We start from the raw sequence: 19,165 nt of genomic DNA on the forward strand, positions 1-19,165 counted from the left end.
CTGTTGTTAACAGGAGGATGAACATTTTCCCCAAAGTTTCCATTTTAACTCTACTTCAGATCCATCAGTGCCACTTGCTTTCCTCTTTGGATTGCAAAAGAAAAAGAAAAAAGGAACATTTTCACTTATATTTAGAACTTCCCTTTTTAAAGAGTAAAAATAAATACACATTTTTTTTAAGTCAAACCATACAGACAATGAAAAGCATAAAATGATAAGCCAACCGTCTCCCCAATCTTGAACTTGATTCCACTCCTTAGAGACAACCTCTTAGAAAGGATTTTAAGGGGTGCCTGGGTGGCGCAGTCGGTTAAGCATCCGACTTCAGCCAGGTCACGATCTCGCGGTCCGTGACACGATCTCACGGTCCATGAGTTCGAGCCCCGCGTCTGGCTCTGGGCTGATGGCTCAGAGCCTGGAGCCTGTTTCCGATTCTGTGTCTCCCTCTCTCTCTGCCCCTCCCCTGTTCATGCTCTGTCTCTCTCTGTCCCAAAAATAAATAAACGTTGAAAAAAAAAAAAAAAAGAAAGGATTTTAAAAACTGACCAAAGGTTTAGAATCCATTGTATTTCTTTTTTTTTAATGTTTATTTATTTTGGGAAAAAAAAAGAGAGAGAGAGAAAGCATGAATGTGAGGGGCAGAGAGAGTGGGAGAGAGAGAATCTCAAGCAGGCTCCATGCTGTCAGTGCAGAGCCTGATGCAGGGCTTGATCCCACAACTGTGAGATCATGACCTGAACCAAAATCAAGAGTCAGACACTTAACCAACTGGGCCATGCAAGTGCCCCAAAGAATCCACAGTATTTCCAAATCAATGCACAACATAACAGTGGAGTTGTTTCTCAACCAACACCTCCATAAGTGCAGCTTGGATATAAATTATCAACATGCCTCTTGTGTATCTGGGTTTGTTGACTAAAAAAAGGGGTCTCAAAGCCCTGCCAAGTCTTCTTTATGCTACTCAAAGCAGGAGGACTCCTTAATATCCTTGGGACAGAAGATCAAGAGTGAGACCAGAAGCCAGGGAACCTAACTGGCCTTTGCCCTCATCCTTAACACCCATGTCATGGAAGTTACAGGCACTTAGGGCCACCCTCCAAAACGTTTTTCCCTTGCTCCAACCCCAAGACAGTGCTTATTCTTAAGTTCCCTCCTTCTCTTTCCCCTTAGGAAGAAGATAAGCCAACTCTCTATGTGTTCAATGCTGTGACCCAAGAGACAATGCCAATGATGGAGAACATCTCCCTTCTTAGTAAAAAAGTGTCTGATCTGAGAACACTGGTAGCTCTGAGATGTGGCTTTCCCGTGAGTGTCTTCTGTCTCCGGACCCCAAATGGAATGGAGATGTATGACTGCAACACCCTCAGGGACTACCAAACAGACATCGGTACTGCCCACTATATTTGATACTAACTACCACTCAGCGCTAGGGTTCTTCGATACCATATTTGCAACAAATGGAGGAATTGTTTCCAAACTAAAACTTCTGTAACCTCAGTGGGGATGTAAATTATCCATACACCTCTCTGGTAGCTGGGTCTGTAGACTAAGAAATAAGAAAGGTCTCATAGCCCTGCCAAGTCTTGTTCTCTTTTCTCAAGGTAGGATAACTTGTTAATATCCTCGGGATAGAAGAGCAAAACTCAGACCAATTTATATGTTTCTCTTTCAAAATATATTTCAAGAATACATAGAAGGAAGTTCAAATACACATTCTTTTTCTCCTTTTTAACACGAATGGTAGCATGTGAGACTTGCAATCTTATTTTAAGATATTATCAGTTACGTTAATCTTTTAAACAGCATGAAGCAGATACTGTGCAGGCATTCATCCCTGATGTACAGATTAGTGAGCTGGCATTCATCCCTGATGGACACATTACAACCTTTATTTAAATACTGTACTTCCAGGTTGTGACTGCTGTAGCCATATACCATGAAGACAAAATCAAAGGACCATCAGATTGTTTTAACTCTATTGGAAAATGGTTCAAACCTTACAGAGATTCTTGCTTGAGGTGAATGAATCTTTGTGATAATTAGCAGAAGTTTAGGTAACGTTGTGTTGTCACATTTGTTGCAATGGAATTGGACTTCTCCCAATTAATAGTAGGGCTTTGTAAACATCATTGAATTAGGCAGTTTTGCTTTTTATAACTGCTAAAGTTTCATTTATTGTTATTTCTCTTGACTCTTATATTTGCTAATTCTTTCATGGTACTTTAATTGAGGCTCTCAAAACTTTTGACATCATTTATCATCCTGTTTTTGACCAAAGGAAGTGATGTTCTGGGATTTGTCCTGAGAGCACCTCACAGTAAAGCACATGCCAGTCTGCATGCTTGCTAAGAGATCAGCCCTGCCCAGAAGATGGTGGAGGCTTATGTGAGTAAGGACACACAAGAGGCATTTTTCCCCAAGCAATTTATGATCTAGTTATTTAATGAAACATAAAAGGATACATGAGAAAATTAGGGTGGCTGCTCTTCAGGCCTATGGTACTCAGATTATGATATGACAGTTTACAGCTAGAAGAGAATTTAGAAATGGCTTGGTCTAACCTCCAATTTTTATAGATTTAAAGAAAGCAAAAATATTCCAAATGGTTGAATGATTTGCTCAGGATGTGTCAAGGATAAACCAGGCCTCCTAAAATGACCCCCTAGGAATGATGGTTTTCAAATGTCAGGTTCTAGGGGCTCAAGTATGACCAGAGTAGGCTGCTTTGGCCACCATTAGAACACAGGCCATAGGAGGAGAGGCAAGGAAAGAAGAGCCTCAAAGAGAAGGGAGGAAAAGTCTTTGGGCTGCTTCATATCTTTGTGCAAAGCATCCCTAGTGTTCCTCAATAGCTAGTCCACCTTTTTTAACTAGAGGGTAAAGGAGTTATGATCAGCCTGTCTTCCAGGTTCTCCCCTTCCCAGTCAATGAGTCATCCCTGATGCTATCAAGAGTTGAAAATTGACCCCTTTCTAAAGACAGTGGAAAATCAGAAGGCTTCTGAGAAACAGTCAAGCTCATATTGAAAATCAAGGACTTCAGGGGTGCCTGGGTGGCTCAGCTGGTTAAGCATCCAACTCTTGATCTTGGGCCAGGTCATGATTTCGCCATTTGTGAGTTCAAGCCCTGCGTCGGGCTCTGTGCTGACAGCGCAAAGCCTGCTTGGAATTCTCTCTCCCTCTATATCTGTCCCTACCCCACTTGTGTTCTCTCTCTCTCTCAAAATAAAGAAATAAACTTAAAAAAAAATCAAGGACTTCAGTAGCTCATTTAGTCTGGAAATACTTACTAGCTCATATAGAGAGATGCAAAACTGCTTCTGCACTCCAAGCATTTATAATAAAGTGGTAGAAAGAAGGCATGCACATATATTTAGTTACAATCCAATAAGTCAGCTCAGTGTAGGCTGAAGGGCTCAAGGGAAGGCATTCTGGAGAATGCTGGGTGTGAGCACACAAAGATAATCATCTGAAATGAAGAAGGGAAGACATTCCAGGCTTCTGAGCCAAAAGAAAAACACAAGCCACAGGTTCACAAACATGGGTTTAATCCAGGGAAGACAAATATCAGGAGACTGTTCCAAAGAGTGGAGGAGCCTCACTGAGACCAATAGGAAACACAACTGGGGTCAGATTGAGAAGGGTCTTAGGGGTGAGGCAACAGAACTTAATATGTAAGCTTAATATGCTTGCCACCAGAGCCATGTACATTCTGGAACAGAAATGTTTTAGCAGAAGTTTAATCTGGTAGCAAGCAGCATGAAATACAGATAGGAGTGAAGAGAGAAGCAAGGTGATATGCCAACAGGCTTTCTGAGAATCCCAGTATTAACCAATTCCACTAGCAACAGAAGAGATGAATCTGAGAAACCCAGGAAGTAGAGACAGGATGTCAGGCTGAATCATATTTAAGAAGAAGGAAGCACCAAGGCTCTGACACTAGGACGGTGGTGGTAAAATTTGGGAAAAGGAGCTTATGCTTTGGGTCCTGAACTTTAGATATAAAGAAACTCAGAGAGTATGGTTTATTTCCTAAAAGTTACTCTGCTAGTTGGTAGCAAAGTTGTAAGTACATGTGACATCGTCTAATTCTCCTCCATGACAAATATGGGGTGAGGGCTTAATGATGGGTTGGGTTAGCAGATACTGCTGTAGGCGTCCTGCCCATGGGTCAGGGGCCAAGCCCTAGGAGACGTGCTTTCCTGAGAGAGTAAGTACAGAAAGGAACATGTCAAGGGCCAAAGGCCAGTGATAAGGATATGCTGAAGTCAGGGCAAGTAGACAGAAGAGGAGTCAGAAAAGGAGACATGCAAAGTTGTCAGAAGTGGGAGGGAACTGGGACTTTGCATTGTCACAGATGACAAAGAAGAGACTGTTTTCAGGATGCTGGTAAAAGGCCAAAGACAATGTCTGAGAAAAACTTTTTGATTTGGCTTAAAGGTCACTGGTGAGCTCAGAGCAGTTTTAATAAAGAGGATGGAGACAGAAAGATTTCAGGGATTAAAAAAAAGATAAGTAATTAGAGGATAAAGGATGTTTTTGGTGATAGAATATTTAATGATGAACTTATCAAGAATTTGCCAAAGCTAAACATTCTCTAATATTTGTGATTTTGTGACTTGAGGCTTATTGGTACATCATATAGGTACAACACACACCCACACCCCCACACCCACACCCACCTTTTCTTGTATCAATGTGTATGGGACATTTATATGTTCATTTTAGCCTCATTTCTAGTTTTTTTTTAATTTTTAAATATTTATTTTTTATTGAGAGAGAGAGAGAGAGAGTGCAAGCAGGAGAGGGGCAGAGAGAGGGAGACATAGAAGCTGAAGCAGGATCCAGGCTCTGAGCTGTCAGCACAGAGCCCAATGCAGGGCTTGAACTCATGAACCGCAAGATCATGACCTAAGCTGAAGTCAGATGCTTAACTGACTAAGCCACCCAGGCACCACGAGCCTCATTTCTAGTTCTCAAATCTCTATCCTGGCTTTTGCTTTCCTCTTGCTTATCTATGTGCTTGTTTGCTAGTTACTCTGTCTATATTTTCTATGTGCTTATAAACTGACATTAATCCTTTCTGGAACAACTGTGCCTTACAAATAAGTGAATGAAGGAATACCTTTCCTTTACAGAATGATGCCTTTGGTATTTTTCACTATAAATGCCATGTGGCATGTATTCGTGGCCAGAATGAGCACATTGTATCTCAGAGACTATTCCAGGAGCAGGGTCCTATCAGACCCTAAAATCTCAGCTGGCTCAAAGGCCCTTCTACCAGCCCTTAGGCCCCTTGAAGAACTACACGTTACTTTAATTCATTTTATAAATGAGAAAAATGAGGCTCAAAGAAGTTAAGTGACCAGCTCAAGGTCATACTGCTAATAAATCATAATCACACACTCAGGATTGGGTTCTTTCCAACAATTTATATTGCCAACTTTTATTGGCACCTACTTTTATTCATGCTCTTTAATTTCTGATAAATGTGTTGTTTTGCTTCCCACTAGGGGAAACCCACACCAGAGAAGTGATTTCCATATTCAGGAAGAAAAACCTCAGATCAGATAGGCAGATATTGACCTCAAAGAATGGATGAGGAATCCGGAACCTTGGGATACAGGGACCACATAGGGAGAAGTTGAAGACAATTCCCTAGAACAGGCACTGTTGCTCATACCTGCTTTCCTGAATGGCTTGGCATGGTGATGGGTTTGCAAGTAGAGAGTGAGCAGATCCAGGTTTTATAAACATATACCATTTTGGGGGTCTTTGAAAAAAATTCGAAATTAAGAAGAGAGGATTAGAAAACTCATATAGTGAGAGGTCCTGAAGCTTAAGTCTCATTAGTTTTACTTCCACTTACAACATAGCATATTTCAAGTAAATTTCTATTTTTCCAACAGAATTCTTAAACTTATGAAGAAATTTAATATGTGACAAAAGAAGCATTACAAACCAACTGGGATTGAAGGATTATCCAATAAATGGTTAACTCGCTTAGAAGTTCTCTGGATTTTCAAAAGTTGAGCATTAAGAGGAAAAGCATCCATTGTTACCTTTGTTCCTTCAGAAATGAGGACTGCTTCATTGCAAGGAACAAAAATCAATAGTTACAACACCTGTAACAATTGTTCCCAGATAGGGAGTTAAAGGAGAATAAAATACAGGGCTCGATGGAGGTGCCCTACTGCTGATGAGGATTTAAATCATATAGCCTTCTCTGCAGTTTTCAGAATCAGGGTTCATCGACACTGGACAGGATGATCGAGGAAGAGCTGAGATCCTAATGCTAGGCAACCACTTAGGAAAGGGCAGGTGGGCCAAGAAGAAGGAAGTTAGTCTCAAATAAGTCCTGCTGGTGGGATCCCTGGGATAGGTAGATAGATCAGTCTGCAACTACATTTAGGAACGCAGAAGTTGACCTCAGGGTGACCTGGTGGGTGAGCCATAGCATAGCATCAAGGTAGTGAGTGAATGAATAAATAAATAAATTACATAAGAGGTGACAAACCAGACAAGCTAGTTGTTGACATCAGAGGCTCTGACAACACATAACAGAAATCTAACCCCAGAGATTGGGGTTCAGAGTAAGAACTTCAGCTCCAGGCTCAGAGAATGGATGAACCTCAGTTCTAAAACCCAAAAGGTAGAGTAGGATACTGACATTCTTGTTCTGGGGCATAAGGTGGGGGCTTGGTCAGGAGGGATAAAAAGGCGACTTGCTAGAACTGAGACAATATCTGAGCCAGATGAACAGAAATGCCAACTTCCCACCTGAGCTACTGGCTTAACATATTCCCTTTTACTAGAATTAAGGTTATTTCCTGGGCCTAGAGCTTGGCTGGCTCTTCAGATGGAAGCTGTGCGGCCTCAGCTGTAGAGGATCAAGGAGGCTGCGGTACAGTGTCAATCAGGCTTTTCAATGCTCATCTGTGGATAACAATTTTTTTTAAGAGAGAGGGAGAGCAGGAGCTGGGGACAGGGGCAGAGAGGCAAAGGGAGAGAGAGACAATCTCAAGCAGGCTCCAAACTCAGCACACAGTCTGACGCGGTTCTCGATCCCATGACCCTGGAATCGTGACCTGAGCCAAAATCAAGAGTTGGACACTCAACTGACTGAGCCACCCAGGGGCCCCTATGGGTAATTTTTATAGTAAACTACAAACACAGCAAATCACTTAAGTCAGGAGATGAAATAAATGTACTTGGAACAGTGTTTAAAGTCCCTTGTTTTCAGTGCTACCCATAGGAGTCAAACCTTTAAATAAGAAAGTTTAAGTACAGCAAGAAGCTTCAGAGCAACTAAATCTATTGCATCAAGGATAATAAACACCTGCAAGTATTTATTATAAACTTACTATGTGTCTGGGCCTGAGGGTATGTATGGATAAGCCAAGTCACACATATTCCCAGTTCCTACTGCCAAGGCCATCATATTGATTCAAAGGCAGTCAGCCAATCTACAGATTGTCCAATGACATCAGCTCTCACAGCTGAGTCAATTAAATTCTTGTTTGGAGACAAAGATAACACAGAGGACAGGAATGTAGGCACAGAAGCCAGATTGCCTAGGTACAACTCCTGATTCCACTACTTACTGGGTATGTAAAACCTGGGCAGTTTACTTAATCTCATAGTGCCTCAGTCTCCTTAGATGTCAAATGGAGAGAATTATACAACCCATACTTAGGATTGTTGTAAATGTTACATTCTCTTATTCACGTAAAGTACTTAGAATAATGGAGAGCATATAATAAGCATTCAATGAGTATTAGCTGTTCATATTCAATATATTATTATCATTAATTATTACTAGCCTTGTGAATTCCAATTGGGAAATATAGAGAGACAAAACCGGTTATCAGTGTGGGCAGAAAATTCACGGTGTCATGACGTAAGGTTGGGTCATGGCAAAGCAATGTTGCACGCATACCTCAGCTACGGCAGGACAAACTGTAAGAAGGCAGGGCAGCCTGCTAGCAGAGAAAGGGAGGAGACACAAAGAGCTAGAGGGCTTGAGAAAGAGAGAGAGATCGTGGAGCTCCTGGGAGTTGGGGAGTGGCCCATCTTGAGTACTTTTGTTCGCAACGTACAGCAGATCTGGCCCTTGACTCAGTACAATAAACCCCATTTTCCTGAGGGCCTCCTTGCAGCCCAAAAGCATAACTAGAACAGAACCCACAGACTGGATGAGACATAATGCTTGGGCTCAGAGAGTTCTCTGTCAGGGTTTATAAACTGGGAATTCCAAAGCAGAAATGTATTTTTAACAATAAAGACTTTCAACATACATTATGGTAACCAGTTGAACAGTCCTTTTATCTATTTAGAGCGGTGAGCTAATGACATAATTAAGAAGGGCTTCCCGGAGGAGGTGATTCCAGGGTTGCATCATAAACTATTGGCAGGAGGGCGTGGGTAAGAAGTCACAAGAATTCAGACAGCAAAAGGAGAGACCCCAAGGCCAGAAACAGCCTATTGTGCACACTGAAGTGCAGGCCAGCCTCCTGGGCTACAAAGGGCTAGGAGGACAGCAGCTGGCCAAAATGGATTCGGGAAATAGGGTAGAATTTCCTTCAACAAATATTTACTGATCATCCACCATGAGCCAGGCACCACCAAGGAAAGTGAACATAGAGCTGCGAGCAACAGTGGCAAGATTCCTAGCGTCTTGAAGCTTGCGGTTCAGTGGGAAAGGCAAGCAGCACTAAGTAAACAGGAAAAGAGAAAATTTTAAATAGAAATGAGAACTTCTTAGTAAAAGGAAAATAGGATATGGGAATAGGGAGTCATGTGGTAGCATGGGGTGGGGGGAGGCTATTAGATGGTTAGCTAGAAGAGGAGATGACAGTTGAGCAGAGACCTGAATAAAGGGATGAGGAGGCTGGTGGGAGCTTCCGGAGGTAGATTTAGGTGAAAGATCATCTAGACCTGAAATAGGGTGGAGCCGGGGAGACGGAGGCAAGGAAATGGTTCTTAAACTTTTATGAGATAAAGTTTTCAGGCCTTAGCTATTGTGCATGAGAAAAAGGGAAGGACAAAGAGTAACTCCTCAATGTCTAGCTGAGGGAGATAACAAGGAAGACAGTGGTGCCACAAACTGAGACACAACACAGGAGGAAGAGTAGGTTGAGGAAAGATGAGTGGTCTTTCAGAACGATGGGTTTATAGTGCACTCTCTTAGATGCCTGTGTCCCCAGTAGGGGGACTCTGGAGCTGAAGCAGAGGCCTGGTGTGGAGATTTGGACTTTGGAATGAACGCCATGTGGGTGGTCAGTGAAGCCAATAGCATCACTGAGATTGCCTTAGTCAGCCAATATTCAGTGAGCACTTATTAAGTGCCAGGCTATGTGGCAAGTCTTGAAGGAACTTTCTTTTTAGTGAGGACATGAAAAACAAAAAAGTCCAAACAAGAAAAATGATTTAAGTACTGATGATAGGAGCTATGAAGAAGTTAAAATAAAGTCATAGGATAAAGACTAAAGGAGTTGGGGGGCAGGGGGCAGGGGGCAGTGGTGGCCAAGAGGGTCCTTTGTGAGGACATGATGCTTGAACTGAAAACTGAGTAGGGACACTATCCTGTGAAAAGCTGGATGAAGACCCTTTGAAGCAAAAGAAATTACGAGTCTTCAGGTCTTGAGATGGGAGTAGACGTAGTGTGTCTGAAGGACAGGTGAAAGGTCAGAGTGGCTGGGACAGAGTGAGTGAGCCAGACAGGAAGGAGATTGGGTTTTATCCCAGGGGAATGTGTAGAGAAAGAAAGGAAGGCTGAGGAAAGAAGATTCCTAAAAAACACCAGCCTGAAGGACAAAGGGTATGTGGTGCTACCTAGCGTAGACCAGGAGAGAGTAGACTTTTCAGGAGCAGGTGACAAATTCTCCAGCAGCAGGATGCCTGGGTGGCTCAGTCAGTTGAGTGTGTGACTCTTGATTTCAGCTCAGGTCATGATCCCAGGGTCTTGGGATCAGGCTGCATGCTGAATGTGGAGCCTGCTTGGGATTCTCTCTCTCTCTTCCTCTGCCCTTCTCCCCTACTTGCCCTTCCTCTCTTTCCCCATTAAAAAAAAATTCTCCAGTGGCAATGAACACATTACTTTCATGTTCATAATACAGAATATCTATTTTGTGAAGGATAAAATGAAAGGATCATTCAACTCCACCCACAGCCCGCTTGTAAGCTAACGGCCCCAAAAGGCTATTAGTCCTGTCACAGTTTCTTCAGTTTCCTTTTCCAACATACTGGCTTCAGTTGACATGGTGATGTATAATTTTTTTTAATGTTTATTTATTTTTGAGAGAGAGAGAAAGAGTATAAGCAGGGGAGGGGCAGAGAGAAAGGGGGACACAGTATCCGAAGCAGGCTCCAGACTCTGAGCTGTTAGCACAGAGTCCAATGTAGGGCTAGAACTCACGAACCGTGAGATCATGACCTGAGCCAAACACACATGCTTAACCGATTGAGCCGTCCAGGCGCCCCTACATGGTGATGTATATGTCAGCATGGAATCAATGTCCACAGGACTATTTTAAGATAGGTGCAAAAAAGTATTGCAGCATTATATGCAATTGCTGTGCAGCTGGGAAAATGGAAGTGCACAGAAGTTAAATGGCTTTTCCAAGTGACTGCAGGCCTAAGCTAAAAATAGCATCCCTGTCTACTTAGTCCAAGGTTACTTTTCGATTTGCATCTAGCTTGTGCCTCTGTTGAAGAAAGCTATCCTTAGAAGTTTTGTGGATTTCCAAACCACAGTGATAGAGTGGGATGATTAACTGCCTCTCTTGATCCACAGGCACAACACTTCGTTTGGACGTCTGGGATGGATGGAAGGAATTTCTGATGGGTTGTCTTCTGGGACAAAAACTTAAAGTCCAACGCTATTTATCAAATGAAGGACCAGTACTCAAGTATGGAGATAAGACAAATGCTGAATTAAGTAATTTTTACTGAACTTCCATAGGACCTTGAGCCATCAATTCACTCTACAGCTGGAGTGCCGCACCATGCCAATTCCACTTAGCATGAATTAACCTGAAATTATTATTGAGATATTTGCTGGAAAAAGATAGCAGGGATGTCACCAAGGCTGACTGCCTTTAGTGATGGATTGCAATTCAGGTAGACTTTCCTCAGGAAACACTAACTATTTAAATAAGTGATGTCAGTTTGGTTTGGAAATCAGACTTTTAACAGCACTTTGAAAGCCCGTCAGAGTAAGTACCTTGCCACCTTCATATTCAATTATCCTAAAAAGCACTGATTGCTAACTGATTGGCTGAAACATTGGCTGCCTCTCCCTAAGGTCCCAAGGAATTTTTCAAACTGCTTTTAATACAAGCCTTCATACTTCTGCCATACATGAACACGTGTGACTGGGGCAGTGGATGGTAGGCTCAGAGAAGTAGGTGGTCATTTTAATGTATCTCTGCAGTCAGCAGCTTCTCATACATGTAAGTTGCATTATTCTTTAGGTTTTAATTCGATGGTATTTTAGGACAGGGACCTCTCCTGGTGATTCAGTCATGCTTTACAGAAGCCCACACACCCACCAAGAGCTCTAAGGGCTCTAAGAAGTGACAGAATAGAAAACAGCTTCTGTGATTGTATATAATATTCAATATTCTGAATTAATTTCTATTTAGAGATAGTGATACTTCCCTTTTTTCATGTTCTAAATCCAAAGAAATGGCTGTATTGCATTGTTACTTTAATAGTGCATATTTATTGAGTACTTTTTAACAAGACACTGTGTTACATGTATTACCTAATTTTGTACTTATAACAATTTTATGAGGTAGATACTCTTTTATCACCAAGGTCACACAGCTAGCCAGGGCACAACTAGATACCAAATCCTAACAATTTAATTCTAATGCTCAGATGCTTAACCATTCCACTTGACTTAATCCTTAAGTAAAATCTGAGGAGGGTGAGCAGTGGGGGATGTGGCTGTGTGCCTGCTTTAGACCCTGCCCCCAATGTACACCCATGCACATGGCTCAGCTGACCCGGCTGGGCCCACAGGCTCACTCAGTTCCAGGCCTTATCGACTCTGGTGATGGGTTCCCAGACTGCAATCTCCCTGCCCACACTATCTGTAGTTCTCATCATGCTGAAACACACACACACACACACACACACACACACACAGGAACCGGATAGACAAAGGCACACAGGAGAGGAGGGGAAAAAGAAAAAAAGACCTATCAGCTCAGAGAATATACATGATCAGGCTAAAAAGCTCCTTTTATTCTGTCACCCAATCAGCAATTATCTATTGAGCATATACCACACATGATCCTAGGAATATACCAATAAACAAGATACGGTCCCTGCCTTCAACCTTACAATCCAGTAAAGGAAACAAAAAAACAAGTAACAGTGTGCGTTGGTGGTATAGTGGTGAGCATAGCTGCCTTCCAAGAAACAAGTCACCAATTCCTGGAGAAGCAGAATTGCAAAATGATTAGGGACACAAACTCCAAGGCCCTTCTGCCTCGGTTCATAGCCCTACTCCCCAAGTGTTTAGTGTGTAAACTTGGGCAAGTTATACAGTCATCCTGTACTTGTTTCCTTCTTGAGGAAAAGGGAGTAATAATTGCATCTGTCTCACAGAACTGTTTCAGAGATTGTGTGACTAAATCATCGGAATTTAGAGGGCTGGTTGGCACATGGAAAGTGGGACATAATTGCTACGTGCTGTTGCTGTCACCATTCAGTATGAAAGTGTCATGGCATGGATACAGTCATGATCCATGATATTGGATTGGGAATGTATACAGTGGGCAACTAACTAGACTTAGGGGATCAGGTAAAGCATCCTGAGAAAGGCAACTGAGGTCTGAAGGGCTGATACTTAGGCAAATGGAAGGGAGGAAAAAAAAAAAGATATTCCAAAATTGATGGAACCACATGAACAAAGTCCCAGGGGGCAAGAGAATAGCTTCAAAGAACTGAAACAAGTTCCACATGGTAGGTCATGAAGTGAGAGGGAGCTAGTGGCCGGAGGCTAGAAGGATAAGGAGAGGTCAGCTCTTGCAGGCACCTGTAGGAATGTGAAGGAACTTGGGCTTTATCTTTTAAGTGCTGGGAAGACATTGAAGGTAGAGAAAAGCCATGATGAGACCTGCATTTTAGAACATTGCTCCGGTTGCAGTGTGAGGAATAGAGGCAGGCAGGGGACAGGGAGATAGTCAAGAGGTATCAGTGGCCTGAACGAAACTTATGACAGCAGAGGTGTGGCTAAGAAAACTCGACTGTGAAAAGATACATTTAGAAGATAGAATCAGTTAGTCTAGGTAACAATATGAAAGCAAAGGCCAGTTAATCCATCCAAGAGGGACTCTTCTCCCCAAAATAAGAAAACTGATCACATCCAGAGATGCTGATTTGCGCTAATGAATTTTGGGGGGAAAAAAATGATGTGTGAACCAAAATGCCACTGTATTAAGGCATAACTCTAGTTATAATCTAACTGTGGGTCCTGGAGACCCACATATTCTGAGAAGGTCATCTCCTTGTACAGGAAAATTACACAGGAAGCCGCATACACATCAAAAGATGGTGTGGTGAGCATGTAATCAGAGACAGGAGGGTCAGTTGGTTTTGGATGTAGGTGGTTTTGGATGATGCCAGGCAAGCTTGCCTCCATCTCTATAATGGGGTCCGATAGCCCTGCCCAAGTATATCCTGGATAATACTTAGTGGACTCTGTCTAGGTTTGCCTCCCTAATTCTTATTTCTCTGAACAGCCCCCACCAGTCATTCGACTTATGCTTTATGGGGTATTGGAGGGATAGTAGGAAGGCCAGTGTGGCTCTAGGACAGTGACAGGGAAGGGGGTTGTGGAAAGTGGGGCAGGAGAGCGGGGCAGGGCCCTGATTGTAAGAGGCCTTGTAGGTCAAGGTGAGGAGTTAGGATTTCAATTGCAATGGGACGCTATTGGAAGGTTCGGAACAGAGGATAAACTATCTCCCGTTTCGGGAATAAAAAGGTCACTGAGCGTTGTGTGAGGGAAAGTCCGTAGGGAAACACAAGGAGGTGGGAGACAGTTAGGAGACTATGGCACTGGTGCTGGTGGGAGTGCAACGTAGTGGTTTAGATCTGAATAGCAGTAGAGACTTTGAGAAGCCAGAAAATAAGGGCTGATGGTAGAAAAGACAAAACAAACATAGAAATCCATATTTCTAAAATGTGCTGGATTTCTTCCAGTACTTTCCCAATTAATATAAAGGTTACTGTTTTCACTGGGACTTTGAGTTTCATAAAAAAGAAAACCACTCCAAGGAGCCCACTTTGAATTATTTGCCTGTGCATAATGGGATAATCTATACAAGCAGGATCTGTGCAGTTTAAGTTATATATTACCATACACCTTTCCTGAGAACATTCTATGTAAAAGTTAAGAAGAAATAAATATCTTAACTAGTATGTTTTGTAACTACATTATCAGTTTGCTGACTTACTAAACACCCACTCCCACTTGTTTCATTCATTCAGGTATCAGAAAAAGGTAGCCCTGTTCATCGCCGCCTTCTATGGGTACATCGAGCTCACTGAATGGGCCCTGAAGCAGGGCGTGCGGCCCGATGAGGCTGTCGGTGTTCACCCCTATCGAGCATGGTGCCATGAAGCCCTTCATGCAGATGTCTCTAAATGCCCCATTCATGCAGCTGCAGAAGCGGGCCAACTGTTGATTCTGAAGGCCTTTGTCAACTGCAGCGTGCTGTGCCTGGAATGTAAAAACGCAGCGGGGCAAATCCCCCTGACCATAGCATTTAAACACAAGCATAAAGACTGTGTATTGTATTTATTGAGCAAAATGTGGTCCACGGTTTCTTTTCCGAAAATATCAGTTCCCATGAGGATTTATATTAAAATAAAACAATGGGTCCTCAAAGCTCAGAGTCACAACCTTAATAAAAGCCAGCTTTGCGGCGCAAGGGTCCTTGGGGCAAAAGTTGGAGACACTGTGATGGTGGATGGTTTCACCACACCACAAATGACCTCCAAGGGCTGGCATAAGGCTCAGAACAAGGACTCACAAAGCACTGTGGGTAAGCTACCACCTCTCAAGGAAGAAACTGCAAGCAAGAAACCTGTCAATCCTTTGGCAATTTCACAGAAGATCACAAGACGACAAACCTTGAAATTACCTCCACCGGTAGATGCAAATACGTTCTTTGAATTACAAAGACAGCAACAACAAAATCAGAAAAAAATTACTGTTGCAGCTAAGAAAAAAGAAAAGTTCATAAAAAATACATATCTCCCCCAAATCCCCCTCCCTCCAGTTTCAAGAGTGGGCTATTCACACCCATCTTTTTACTATGCAACACCCAGTGCTGACTTTTTACTCAAATCGTCCTTTGCGTGCTTCTCAGAGCACAGTGGTAAGACTCCAAGGGAGAACGCCATCTACTGCTTAGCCGTGGCCAGGTAATGTTTTCTCTTTAAATACATAAGGACAAACCTTTAATAGGGCTGCTCTAGGGCAGGAAGTGGTCCATGAAGTCCTACCATGCCATATAATGGAATACAGGTTGTACGAATGCATCAGTATCCAGCTTCAAGGACCTCATCTTAGCCTTGTGTCTAGGACAAAATGAACTGATTTTACTGGCCAATCCAATCTGTGTAGTATCTGTGTAGTAAAAATCATTTTACTCCTCAGGCTTTCGGAAAGAAAAGAGACAGTAGAAAGAGTTGTATCAAATAACAAGGTCTGGGGCACCTGGGTGGCTCCGTTCGTTGAGTGTCCAACTCTTAATTTTGTCTCAGGTCATGATCCCAGGGAGTGAGCCCTGCATTGGGCTCCGCCCTGAGCATGGAGCCTGCTTGAGGTTCTCTCTCTGTCTCTCTCTCTCTCTGTCTCTCTCTCCTTCCCTCTATCCCATCCCCCACTCACATGTTCTTTCTCTCTAAAAATAAAATAAAAATAACAAGGCCCCTTGACTCTTTTTTTAACTAATAAGAAATTGTTAATAATTAAAGGGAGAAAGGAGAGACTTGAAATGGGGGAGAGACACATCAAAAGTGTCATGGAAGACTGGATGGTAATGAAAATGGAAGGAAAGAAAGGAACAAGTGAATAACAGACTGAACCATAAAGACTTCAGCTGACTTACTGGGCAAGATATATTGGTTGGGAAAGATCTATATTGGACAGGGTGATAGAGTTGACATTAATATTTAAGGTCAGCTTAAAAAAGTAATCCATTGTCACATTTAAAGACAAAAACCAGTGTATCAGGAGTGGACTTTTCAGGCACATTCATTTCATAAGATAAAATTTGACATATTGGTCATCAGATTTCACTGAAAACACAACTCTGATCAGATCTCAGGTCCCATCCATTACTTATGTGGTTTTTTTGTGTTCTAATATTACAGTAGAATATAGGTTTATGAGTGGCTTTCCCCCTTACTCAATATAATGAAAAGGAAAGAAAAAAAAACAAGGCTAGATTGTTTCATTTGCTTTTCAGTATTTGTCTTTATTTCCACTCTACTTTATTTCAGCTAAGCTGTTGCCACCTAGTGGTCAGAGTAATTGGGCTATAAAACTGGCAAAATTTGGAACAGCACAATGAAACTAACTGCTTAACAACTTTAATTTTCATAATTCGTGAGCTATCTCTGACTAGAATGTATAAGAGATAACCTAAAATTCTAGAAAAATACCGAAGAAAATTATTAATTGAAAACATTGGGGTGCCTGGGTGGCTCAGTTGGGTAAGCATCAGACTCTTGATTTCGGCTTGGGTCATGAACTCGTGGTTGGTGAGCTCAAGCCCCACATTGGGCTCTTTGTTGACAGTGAGGAGTCTGCTTGGGATTCTCTCTCCTTCTCTCTCTGCTCCTCCCCTGTGCATGCATGTGCACAAGAGCGCTCTCTCTCTCTCTCAAAATAAATAAACATTAAAAAATTATATAGTTATCTTAAAATCATGCTGTAAACATAAGAAAGGAAGCACTGATTAGTTTTATCAATAGATGTACATTAGAAATCAAAAGATGCACTTTTAAAACATTCTTAAGTGCTTATTATGTCCCAGTGAAGTGCTAGGCAGAATGCAAACATGCAAAGGTAAAGCAAGGAGTTAATCCAGAACATTAATGATGAATGAGGCAAACTTGGATGGAGTTCAAATATTTGAAATACTAAGGTAATTTTATGCAAGATTGCTTCTGATAGAATTGGTGGAAGCCCTTTAAATTTCAATAACTTTGCCAGACAAAAAGGGTGGTGGTAAAGAAAAGGAGCCAGGTACAGGTGCCAACATGGTCAAGGGCACTGCTTTATGAAAGGGTAAGAGAGAAATTTAGTTTTCAAAGAAGTCAGCAGATCTGCAAAAGGCATTTTAGGGGACAGGGAGAAACCGGCTGAAGATGAAACTAGCAAGGTAGACTGCACCTGCATGGAGAAGCGTCTTGGGTGCCCAAGTGGAGAGTGTGCTTCTTGTTAGGAAGTAGGTAGGAAGATCACGGAAGTTCTTTTTTTTTTTTTAATCAGACAAGTCACATAATCAGTTTGTGTTTATTCTGGAAGATGTATCTGGTGGAGATGTGTGTTAGAGTCACTGGGAAGAAGTCTTATTGAAGCTGTGGAAGGCCTACAGTAGAGTTAGGAGGCTTCAATAAAGGAAGCAAAGAATGATAAAGACCTGGACTAGAGCAGAAATAGTAGGGAAGAGGAGAAAAGCCAAATATGACAGATACTTCTGAGGAACAATCTGCAAACTTTGATTGCTAATTAGATGTAGAAGTAGAGAGAGAAGGAGGAATTGAGTTTTCTTTCTAGAGTTAGACATGGTGAGGAGATAGCAAAGTCACTGTGTTATTAGAGCAAGGATACTGAAGGGGGCAGGTTTAGAAAGAAGATAAAAGACATGGAAATTGGAGGTGTCAGTCAGGATTTAGGAGTCATGGATATGTGAGTTGAAGCAATTAGTAAATAAGGTCTCCCAGGATGAGGGTGCAGAGAGAGAGGAAGACAAGAAGGACAGAACCTCAGAGGACCCCTCTAAAGTAAATCACATTTGGGATGCCTGGGTGGCTCAGTTGGTTAAGCATCTGACTCTTGGTTTCGGCTCAGGTCACGATCTCATGTTTTTGTGGGTTCAAGCCCTGTGTCCAGCTCCATGCTGAGGTGAGGAGCCTGCTTAGGATTTTCTGTCTCCCTCTCTTGCTGCCCCTCCCCCACTTGCACTATGTCTGTCTTTCTCAAAATAGATAAGTAAACTTAAAAAAAATAAAGTAAATCACATTTATATCCTACAAAGTAGGAGTAATGATATTCAAATCTACAAGTCCTTATTAGCATATAGTCAGGGAATAGCTACTATAAAACATTAAATTTCACTGCATTTCAGTTAAAGCCTATTTAATATCATTTTTTTGAATTAAAAACATTTTTTTTTTAATTTTAGAGAGAGCGTACAAGCAGGGGAGAGAGGCAGAGGGAGAGAGAGAGAATCTTAAGCAGACTCCACACTCAGCACGGAGCCTGATACAGGACTGAACCCTTGACACTGAGATCATGACCTGAGCCAAAATCAAGAGTCTGACACTTAACTGACTGAGCCCATCCAGGCTCCCCAAGGCTATTTAATATCTTATCAATGAAAAATAACATGTTTCTGTTGTGGAGGAAAAGGAAGATAAGGGAGACACCAGAGAATATATCATCTATATAAGGATGCCTGGGGATACAGAAAAAGGTTCAAGCTAGAGAATTCTGTATGACATTGAGTGGTTTTCTGATTCTAGGTGTGAGTGCTAAATTTCTAGTATTGCTTGGGAAAATAACACTTCCACTGCTTCACAAGGAACCAGTTTCAGAAAGATTCCAACTTTCTATTTTATAACCTATCTGTGTGAGAAGATAAACTAGCCACAGTTACAAAATGAACCTTAAAATTTCTATCATTTCAGCAACAAACAGGGACAAGATTGGACTTCCTTACAATTTTTTTTTTGTCTTGTTTTCTTGCAGTGCCTTTAAAGAGAAACGATGGCTTCAGCAGTTAGGAATAGCAAGAGTTCTAGCCAAAAAGAGCATTTCTAACCTGACCACACAAGGAGGCCTGACAGCGTGTGAAAATCCTCCAGAAATTGTGCTTTGAAGAGTCATGACAACCTCAGTTTGGGCAAAGACCTGA

At 42.0% G+C, this 19,165-nt stretch overlaps 1 protein-coding gene across 1 annotated transcript in view; it reads left to right on the top strand.

Moving 5' to 3' along the window:
• The window catches only part of ANKUB1 (ankyrin repeat and ubiquitin domain containing 1), a 35,107-nt gene extending 15,942 nt beyond the window's left edge, over positions 1-19,165 (top strand). The window contains exons 3-6 of the mRNA XM_043595153.1: positions 1,171-1,387; positions 10,795-10,909; positions 14,502-15,440; positions 19,000-19,165. Of these exons, the coding sequence (XP_043451088.1) occupies positions 1,171-1,387; positions 10,795-10,909; positions 14,502-15,440; positions 19,000-19,129 (1,401 nt within the window). The 3' untranslated portion in view covers positions 19,130-19,165. The remainder of the gene's footprint in view (positions 1-1,170; positions 1,388-10,794; positions 10,910-14,501; positions 15,441-18,999) is intronic.

The sequence above is a fragment of the Prionailurus bengalensis genome, chromosome C2, assembly GCF_016509475.1.
Source record: "Prionailurus bengalensis isolate Pbe53 chromosome C2, Fcat_Pben_1.1_paternal_pri, whole genome shotgun sequence".
NCBI lineage: Eukaryota > Metazoa > Chordata > Mammalia > Carnivora > Felidae > Prionailurus > Prionailurus bengalensis.